General features: G+C 47.8%; 1 protein-coding gene and 1 long non-coding RNA gene across 2 annotated transcripts in view; one reads left to right on the top strand and one right to left on the bottom strand.

The window, feature by feature from the left end:
* The first annotated feature begins 1,787 nt into the window (after positions 1–1,787).
* Positions 1,788–10,504, top strand: part of LOC123146951 (uncharacterized) — a 13,685-nt gene continuing 4,968 nt past the window's right edge. Inside the window, exons 1-2 of the long non-coding RNA XR_006472995.1 lie at positions 1,788–3,153; positions 4,410–4,477. This is a non-coding gene — a long non-coding RNA (uncharacterized lncRNA). The remainder of the gene's footprint in view (positions 3,154–4,409; positions 4,478–10,504) is intronic.
* LOC123146950 (protein RER1A) overlaps positions 4,765–10,504 on the bottom strand; it is a 13,146-nt gene continuing 7,406 nt past the window's right edge. Inside the window, exons 2-3 of the mRNA XM_044566210.1 lie at positions 5,281–5,461; positions 4,765–5,189 (exon numbers count right to left, since the gene is read on the bottom strand). Of these exons, the coding sequence (XP_044422145.1) occupies positions 5,133–5,189; positions 5,281–5,461 (238 nt within the window). The 3' untranslated portion in view covers positions 4,765–5,132. The remainder of the gene's footprint in view (positions 5,190–5,280; positions 5,462–10,504) is intronic.

Below are 10,504 nucleotides of genomic sequence, written 5' to 3'. Positions count from 1 at the left end.
AGACCAAGGAAGCTTCGCTGGAAGCGCTTATGACACTTGGAGGCCCAGTGCCCATCGCGGCCACAAAGCTGACACACACGTGGACCGCCAGCCCCCGGTAAGGTCGCAGTAGGTGGGGGGGCCGAGGCGGGCGACGGTGGCAGCCCCAAGGGAGACCGGGGTGATGAAGAAGAGCGGCCACCCTTGGTGGCGGCGTTGGCCGAGAGGGAGCCAGTGCCCCTGGTGCGGCGAGTCTCGACCCGTTGCTCAGTGAGAAGGAGCCGAGAGAAAACCTCGTGTGCCAGCATGGGTGTCGAGTTGCCCCGCTCGTTGATGATCTCGACTAAGGCATCATACTCCTCATCAAGACCATTGACAATAAACGAGTTGAACTCGGAGTCGGTGAGGGGCTGTCCAATGGAGGCCAATGTGTCGGCGAGGCCCTTGACCTTGTTGTAGAACTCAGTGGCAGTGGAGTCAAGCTTCTGACACTCTCCAAGCTGACGACGGAGTGCAGAGACACGAGCCTGGGACTGCGCTGCAAAGGTGCGCTCAAGGATGGTCCAGGCCTCATGAGACGTCTTCGCGAAGACAACAAGGCCGGCAACTGCCGGCGAGAGCGACCCCTGGATGGAGGAGAGGTTCGCCTGGTCCTGCCCCGTCCAGACGCGATGGGTCGGATTGTAGACCGGACCGTGCACGTTGTCTACCAGCGCGGGTGGGCAGGGAAGCAATCCGTCGACGTAGCCTAGCAGGTAGTGACTACCCAAGAGCGGGAGAACCTGCGCATGCCAGAAGATGTAGTTGTCGGCGGAGAGCTTGATGGTGATGAGATGACCGAAGTGAAACGGCGGCGGCGAAGACAATCCCATCGAGGAGGCTGCCTGGGGTGCAAACACCATGGAGGCAGCCGGAGGCACCGAAGCCGATGCGGGAGGAGGCGGGACCGCAGCCAGGGCGGGCGCCGCAAAGCTCGCGGCCGGTGCGGACGCCGCAAGGCCCGCGGCCGGGGCGGACGCCGCCAACCCCGCCAGCGGGGCAGTGTGATCCGCTTGCGGCAGGAGCGGCGGGACGACGCCTGCGGAGTCCGCAGCGGACGGCGGGGCCGCGGTGTGGACCACGAGGTCACGCCCAAGCGAGGGCGCCGGCGGCGTGGAGAAGACAGAGCCGATGCTCCTTGTCCCGATCGGAGCCGGAACAGAGACGACATCGAGCGGGAGGTTGAGCAGAGCCGCAAGAGAGGCCGGGAGGAAGCCCGCAGCAGTGGAACCGGTGGTGGCGGCGCTCGACATGGCGGCGGCGCGATCGGTGGCGCGGCGGCGGCGGTGAAGGCGGCGGCGGCTGCGGCGGCGGTGCGGGTATTAGGGTTTAGAAGCGGAAGCGATCGTAACCTAGCGTGATACCATATAAGACAATAAGTTTTGGGGAACCAGCACAACCCTCTAGGGGTGGCTTATCTCATTGTATATAATGGTTGTGTTACAATATGTACCATATACGTACATAGGTACAGAAGCTATACATAGTCTAACACTCATCATTCCAACCAAACAACAAAATGTGGTTATCCAACCCAGCCAACTCCATTCAACCAAATAACAAAAGGTGGCTATCCTTAACCAGGTGGTTAAAGACATCCTCAGCCAACCCATACTTGCCTTTGAACCAAACGCCACCTTAATGCTTCCGTTTCTAATCGTAAGAGCCAGCCGAACAACTTCTCACCTAAAACGAAATTACTTCATGTAAGCAGCGCTCCATAAAAGAAGGTAAGCTTTTCCCCTACCTGCACACAACTCACGGTTGTCCATGGTCAGCTTTCTCTCTCACTCAAAACAAAAGAAACCAGTTTCTTCATAGCTGCAGCAGAGTCCGGCGACTGGTAGGTGATCTCCGCGTGAAGTGCACTCCTTGGATCTATTGCCGGCCACTGAGATCGGCAAGGAAGGCACAGCTGAATCGACGTGTACACGCAGTTCCTCTGCTCCTGAGCTCCTCCGACACACCTGACAGTTTATCTCACCTGCATCTCTCTATGGGAGTTGGGACACGGACCGGGTCGCCTTTCCATTCCTAGCCACCCGGACTCCCAGATTGTTGTTGAATGGATTAGTGATGCCTCTTTTTTTGGCACAGGGTGGGATTTATTTTGGTGACAGACTAAATTTTGTTCATCCCTAATTAAACCTTTCACTTAACTATGTCTATTGCAGGTTATATTGTGTTATTATACTCACTGAGGTGCAGCCCTTTTCCTCTGATTTTGTAACTATACTGTTCGCGACATCTATTAGCATAAAAGTTGCAGTTTGCTCCATCCAACATGTTACTGTCAAGCTGCTTTTCCAAATGGGTCATTATATAACAAAGCATCGATTTATATGTATTTGCAGAGTCTATGATAGATATAGAAGCATCAAATTTCAATATATGTCCATCTTGAATATATTGAAATTTTGCCTATTGTTTTTCTTTTCCTATTAACTCATTCATCAAATGATTCACTGAGGTGGCCAAATACATTACTTTTGTGCAATACATATACATGCTTCTTTTTTCTCAGTTAATAGTTTTGTACTACTTGATCCTGATTTTTCATTTGTTGACACATTTTTTCTTGCCTGCTACATCTTTCCCATTTAGAGAAGGCATGGTAAATTATTATTGCACCCTCACATAACCGAGGTGAGACTTCTGGAGAAGGCATGGTAAATTATTATTGCACCCTTACATAACTGAGGTGAGACTTCTTTTTCATTTATTGGAGAAACCCGATGCTTTAGGATACACCGTGCTTCACAATAGAAACATGCTTAAGTTATTTTGCTGTACAATATTGTTTTTATTTTTTTAGGAATCGTTTCACTCAGTTTGCTATGGTATTTCCATATAATATATAGGAATACTATTATTAAGTCCATTCCACATGTTTCTTTCAGGATATGTAATTGCGAACATAAAGATGCTCATTTTATGGTTAATACGCTTCCATGCAATTGTAGTTGTTAGTTGTATCGATTCTAAGTTTCTAAATGAACTTTTGGTTCTTTTGTAGTTAACAAAAAACTTCCACATTGATGAGATTGATTCTTAATATGAAGTGCTAGGGATCAGCAGAAAATGTAACAGTGAGCCACATCCTATAAGTATTCAAACCACTTTTTCATCAGCATGGTTGGTGTCATTTCCTTTCTGTGAGACTTATTGCCCATAAGATTTTTTGTGTGCCCGTGGCAATCCATTAGGCATGTTGAAAATAGTTTTCGGTACATTTTTTCATGAGATGATTATGTGCATAAATTTTTGCATGTAATACTACAAATATGTGTCTACGCATTCCCGCGGCAACGCGCGGGGTATTATCTAGTGTGTCCAACAGCCGACCCCACCAAAAAAACCTCTCTACGCGAAGCAATCGCCATGCAATCGTGTCGGTCAACCCACTGTAGAGTGTACATGACTCCACACGGCATTGATGTCGGTCAGGGTGACGAGACCGGACAAGTGGGCGACGCCGCTTCAGTGCCGATGCGGCGACCGAGAAGCCTACTTCGGCTGGTGAGCCGCATTGAACCCGGTTGCCCATTTGCTCGCCTGGCCACGCCTACTTATGCATGGTTCAAGCGTCGTCCGCACCACACTCCACATCCTCTTCTCTTCGCTTACCAGCTCGACGAAGTGGTTGCGAAGATCTGGGAGGATTGGTCGCTCCGCGACACCTTCACTATTGTGCCGATGGCACGGGCAAGGACAGGGCTTCCGATCGGCATTGGCCAAGGCAGCCCTCCGCAGGCCTAGGAGGAAGCGGAGCAACTTCTCAGCGAGCGTCGGGCAGGGCTGCCGCGTCCTTGGGCCTTTCCGCCACTAGAAGGACCACTCCGACGAGGAGGTGCCGCCGGCCAGGCATACGAGGTCCCCGTCCGCTACAAGTTAGTTTAGGGTTTTTTACGTTTTAGTTGAAGTTGAACAAGCAAATATCGTCTAGTTTATGACAAATATATTTTACTTATATGACTAGTTTATGTAAAATAGATTGAACTTATATGTCTATTTGCATGAATTCCAGTCATATTGCATGAATTATGTTTGTATTGTTCAAGTTTGTTTCCATGGTGGGCGAAGATTTAGGAGTGTTGGATGGCCACGGATAAATACTATGTCCGTTTTGGGGACCAGCGTTCACGCATCCATAAATAAATACTCCCTCCGATCCTTTTTAGTTCGCATATAAGATTTGACTGAAGTCAAGCCTCGTAAAGTTTGACTAACTTTGTAGAAAAAAGTGTCAACATTCATAATCTGAAATCAATATCACTAGATGTGTCATGACTTTCATATTATATAACTTTAGCATGGCAAATGTTGATATTTTTTCATATAAATACGGTCAAACTTTGTGAAGTTTAACTTTAGAGAATTCTAATATGCAGAGTAAAAAGGACCGGAGGGAGTACTATGTCCGTTTTGAGGACCGGCGTTCGAATGCATAACACCCTATGTAAGTTTTTTCCGTTTTGGACCTCTGTTATTCCCTCTTAATTAGTACTAAATTAGTACTACCTCTGTAAACTAATACTACCTTTGTACTAAAATATAAGACGTTTTTGAACTGCAAAAACATCATATATTTCGATAGGAAAGGGGGTGAAGACATTTTAGATCAGAGGGAGTAGACGAGACAAATTATTCCTTTCTTAGTTAGTACTACCTCAGTAAATTGTTAAGAAATAGTAAACCAACTCAACAAAGTCTATCAATATTATTCACGCTGCAAAAGCAAGGCAATTGCGCCGGCAAGAAACGATGGTTGAATAAAGCATTTGACGGAAGTATACATGATTCTGGGCCATCTTCTCCACGTTATATATGACATACAATGAAATACGGAGCAACAAATGTGTACAGTCATTTAGCTCCGTGCCCCACTACGGGGAAACACCATGGGAATACAGAAATCCAGGTTAGGCCACCAAGGCCTATTCTCAGCACTGTGAAGATATCAGGGTTTAGTGAGGTCATAATGCTTGATGTTAGCATTGCAACGTTCAGATCTTTGTGAGGAGCTACCGGTAGGGTGCAGCCACTATAAGCAATTTCTCTCTTACGTTTTCATAACTAACAAAAGCATTTCACCATTCCAAATTCCCATATATTTAATCCTTGGGAAGTGTGAGATCATCTGCAGAAGCTGCCCTTTTCCCATTATAACGCTGACAAATAAACCAAACATCAACAATATAACATATATTACGATTATGTGAGCAAGTTGTAGAACTAACTGAAATGATTTATCTAAGGTACCTGTTTCCCAAAGGTGAATGGAACATATCTGTACTTCACCATATGAAGGATCTGACGCTTCATTGTGACAGTAAACAACACCACCCAATAGAAAAGAAGGATAGGCCAAAACACTGGCACATCGAACACACTGAAGAATGTCATGCCAAAAGCAATGCAGAATGCTTTAACTATAGAATACCTGCAAAGGACAAAACAGAGTGAAGGTCTTAGCAAGGAACACAAACGATCAGTCATTCAATGATAATATTTCTTTTACCCACTCACAGAAAAATTAACCCCGTAAAAAATGAAGAGAAGTTAACTATATCCTTCAAGGAAATCAACTGCATAGGAAAACCTTGACGAAATGGTATTTTTCATAGATTAACGTCCTTTTGGGTGCAATAAACACCATAATCATAGCAAATAACAAGATGCTAATCAACGTTCAATATCTTCCAACGTAGATGGTACTCAATTTTCCAGCTGACATGATTTTATGACAACGGCACAGATATAAAGCACAAAAACAACAAACCTACGTTAGATGCAAAGTCAACAGTAACATTTTTGGAAAATATCAATACAGCCAAAAAAACATTGAGGAATTATCATGGAAAAATAGCAGGGTACGTCACATATTACCAACCAGGGAACCAGAAGAACTGCTTAAAAGTAGAAAACCATTGGCAGCAGATTGTCAAACCCATTGACTGTGTGCTGTAATGACTGAATAGTGCGGTTGGCTCAAACCAGCAAACACTGGGTATGGTAAAGTTATCCATTGTAAAATCTTCTATTACAAGAAAAGAAATGGTGGTGATTACAGCATGATACTGGATTGATTAGAGGGAATGCAATCATATGCAGGCTTTGAAGGGTGCCTGCTTGAATACTGAATAACTTGCAAAAAAAAATCAGCAGTTAAACAGAGAACAAGATTATACCATGGAATGATCCATAAGTAATGATATTTTTTGTAATGATGCTAATAGGCCACCCAATAGAGTTTAACTAAAGAAGAATACGTGTACCATACCAACTACTCCCTCCGTTCCGAATTACTTGTCGCAGGTATGGATGTATCTAGATGTATTTTAGTTCTAGATACATCCATTTCTGCGACGAGTAATTTGGAACGGAGGGAGTAGAATTTGTATGAATTTTTCAAGAAAAAACTAGAATTTGTATGACATATGCCCTTTGAGTTAACTCATATCAACAATAGTTTAACAAAAGAAACCATAAAGAGAACATAACTCATATGGCAAGCCAACCAAGAGGTGCGCCCTGAAACGAAGCGGTGCCAAGCTTCTGGCGTGTTCTGTGTGACAAGAGAGTGCCACAAAAGCTAAAAGGCAGGTTCTATAGGACAGCGATTCAACCCGCTATGTCATATGGCGTTGAATGTTGGGGCAAACAACATGTCCAACAGTTAGGTGTAGCAGAGATGCACATGTTTGGGATGGATACATGTCCAACACAAGGATCGGCTCTGGAATGAGGATATACGTGGCCTCCAGAAACGCGAGTGCATAGAGGACAGTTAAGGCATGCAGACAATGTCAAGAAAGGTCAGGGTGGACCAAATTTGGCATGGGAGGAGTCCGTTAAGCGAGATTTGAAAGGACTGGAATATCACCAAAGAAGTAGCCATGGACAGGGGTGTACTGAAGCTAGCTATCCATGCGCCAGAACCATGAGTTAGTTTCAAGGTCTTCTAGGTTTCACCTCTAGCCTACCCAACTTGTTTGGGACTAAAAGGTTTGGTTGTTGTTGCTGTCGTATTAAATTATGAGAGCAGATATTAGCAATTTAGCATTGCCTTGGGTTAGACCTTTAACCAAAGGGCCTCTTAGAGCTATAAGTATTTAGCCATGTACCATTTGTATTTTCCCCGTTCTATAAAGGGCTTTCTGCATATTGTACCATACCTATACGTGTACATATACTGGCCTATGGCCACCTGCATATACGAGTTGCATATTTCCATACATGGTATTAGAGTTCTAGGTTTTTTCTTCCACACACGCAACTCATGCTCCGATTCAATCTCAAACTCATGCTACCACCATCCCCCTCTTAGCTGGCCATCGCTGCCTCCTCCCCTTTCCATCCAAATTTCTCTCTCTATCCAACTTGCATCTCCCACCTCAGGTCTCTGCGTTGCCAACCTCAGCATGTCTCAGGTCAAGCCATGCCGCCGCCCTCCAGGTTATCCCCCACTGCCACCCACTACCTCCCCCCGCTGGGCCGCAGGTCCCCGATCGCCCACCCCCTACCACCGTACTCCACCTCCGAGGTCGACGAGTGCTCCAGCCATCCGTGATTGTCGGTGGATCCAGCCGTCCCGCTGTTGTTGCACCTGCAGCTTCCCGCCAACAACTTGTCGGATGTTGCTTCTGCTACCCGCTGGTCCCGGCAGCTACGACCTCTTGTATGCATGCACCGTCTCTGTGCGTTGTGCGTGACTGCATTCAACTGGCCTTCAAAGTAAAAAAACAGGAATGAAGTTTTTGTAGGTACACACCTCCCTCGCCGCCGTTGGTTCTTGACAGTGTTCCTTACATTGATCCCATCTCGCACACGCGCCTTTCCTCGGTGCTTGGTGCTCATCCACATGTGAGGTCGTTCCCTCTGACGCCTTCCACAGGCCGTGGTGGTCATTCTTCAGACTCCTCTTGCGACCTCCGCGCATGGTGATTGTCATTGTACACCGACTCCTCGGGACTTTCACCGACAGTGTTGGTGCATATCGCTCCATTGTCTACGCCTCACACATGCGCCTTCCCTTGGCACTTGGTGCTTGTCTGCATGCGACCTCGTCTGGCTTCTGCAAGTGATACTGGTCATGCTATTCCGCCTACTCTAGCGGCTTCCACAAGTGATGGTGGCCGCTCCTCTCTCGAAGCTTCTATGTCAACTACTTCAGTTGTGTCCTTCAATAAGCACGAGGTTGCATGTGTTCACGGCCTGTTTGTTGCCTCTCGTTCTCCATTGTCAGGTGGATCTACGTCGATCTCTTTAGTTGAGCCCTTGTCTGAGCAGGAAATTACGCAACTACGACGCGTACTATCTGTGTATCCCGTTTCTCCATTGACAGGTTTTGTTGGTTCTACTACCAACTCTTTTGGCATTGTGAGACCACCTTCTACACAGGTAGGTACATCATCATTGATTCTTGGTACTGAAGCATCTTTTTATATGACTCATGATTCATCAACTTTGTCCTCTATTTGGCCACTAGATTCTCATTTCATGTTCTTACTGTTGATGGTACATCCCTCTTGGTCAATGGCCAAGGCAATCTAGCACTTCGCCTTTCATGTTTCTGATCTTGTTCATGTTCCTCGGCTTACCATGCAACTCATTTCTGGTGGTCAGATTGTTGACTCCGCTTGTAGGGTCATTCTTGACTTTGAATCTTGCTCTATTCAAGATCATCACACGGGCACTCTACTTGGTGCTGGCCCTCGCTGTCATCATTGCCAAGGTCTCTGGGAGCTGATTGGCTTCACATTCCCTCCGCTGCCACCGCCGCCAGTCTGTCCGCCTCGGACACCTTGTTTACGGGCTCTTCTCAACATGGGCATCATCCTCTTGGAAACTTATGCGGCTCTCGTCTCTCATCCTTAGTTTGACGTGGTGTTATTGGATCCGTCTTCGATGGTGTGTCTTAGCGAGACCGCATAAGCGTACTTTCAATCTTGTTCACTCAAGTGTGGGGTCCAACTCCCTTTGCCTGGCCTTGTTTACGAGTTGTTCTCAAGATGGCATCATCGTCTTGGTCACTTATGCGGGTCTCGCCTCTCATCCTTAGTCTGACATGGTGTTCTTAGATCCGTCTCCGGTGGTGTGTCTTAGCGAGACTGTCAAGTGCGGAGTCCAACTCCCTTTGCCTGGAAAGGAGGCCATCGCTACTATGTTATCTTTATAAATGATTCCTCTTGACACACATGGATATATTTTATCTTCTCGTAGTGAGGTCTTGTCTATCTATAGTAAGTTTGCCGCCATGGTTCATTCCAAGTTTACACATTGGATCTCGGGATGCAGCTCGCAAGTCTCGCCCACCCAACGGCGGAAGGCATCGACGGGGTAGAGCCAGCTAAAGGACGGCATCGCTTCACAGGAGACTCCATCTGTGATGTCACCGGACGCTCTGTCCTACCACAGGTAGCGCTCTGTCCTACCACAGGTAGCATCAGAGAGCATCCCCATGGGTTATTTGTCCGCCACTAACAAAGGAGCTTCACTAGCGGTCGAAAAAAAGATGGGAAAGGCGCAGATCTAGGGTCGAAGAAGCGGTGGAAGAATGGGCTAGCGGTGGCCGTCACCGGATGGAAAAGATCAGACAAGCGACAGCTACTAGCTTGGGAGGGTGATGCGCGGGCAGAACGGCCAGGCCACAGCGGGAAGGGTTTGCAACAACGATGGACTTGCAGGTGAAAGGCATTGCCTTCCCCTTGCCCCTTGATTTATACAAGGGGGTGAGGGAGGAAACACGGGCGTCGTGTTCCGTCAAGCCCCGCGCCCCGACACCAACCTTCCCGCCCTGGCACGCATGCGCCCACCAAGGTGGACACACGTCGCCAAGAAGACGGCGCATTCATGGCCCCGCCTCGAAGATTGAGGCAAGCCCAAGCTACACACGCTTTCGCTCCCCCGCATATTCAATCCAACAACGGGGCGGTGAGAACCTCCAGCCCTTTTGCCATGGGCTGCTGAAACGCAGATGTGGCATGCGCCATCACGCAGGACTTCGCAAAGACTGCAGAAGATGAGAGGCAAGCCTCCAATAGGACTTTGCAAGACCTGAGAGGCGAGTCTCCCATAGGCCCTAGTCAAAGACTAGCTATTTAGGACTCAGGCGTCGTCAATCATGGGTATCGATGGTTGACCCCCGCGGTCTAGGCTACCCAGATACACTACGGAGTAGGGCGGTGACGATGCACCCTCCATGGGTCACGAGCTCGACCCCTAACAAAGGGCATCCGGCACCGTGATTAGAGATTCGGCTCCATAAAGAGATGTGAGGGTGTTCCCCGAGGACACTACCTCTATACTGGCCCGACCAGACTAACAGGTGCCACTCAAGACTCTGACCTACTACTGACAATAGCCAGCTATGTTTTTAAAGCGGCCCTAAGGCGACGCCTAGGCGTCGAAGCGCTCCCCCTCCGCTTTGGAAAATCGACCGCTTTGGGCGCCTAGGCGTCCAAAGCGCCCGCCTAGGCGTCGC

The sequence above is a fragment of the Triticum aestivum genome, chromosome 7A, assembly GCF_018294505.1.
Source record: "Triticum aestivum cultivar Chinese Spring chromosome 7A, IWGSC CS RefSeq v2.1, whole genome shotgun sequence".
Taxonomy (NCBI): Eukaryota; Viridiplantae; Streptophyta; class Magnoliopsida; order Poales; family Poaceae; genus Triticum; species Triticum aestivum.
This window is presented reverse-complemented; position numbering and strand designations above follow the sequence as displayed.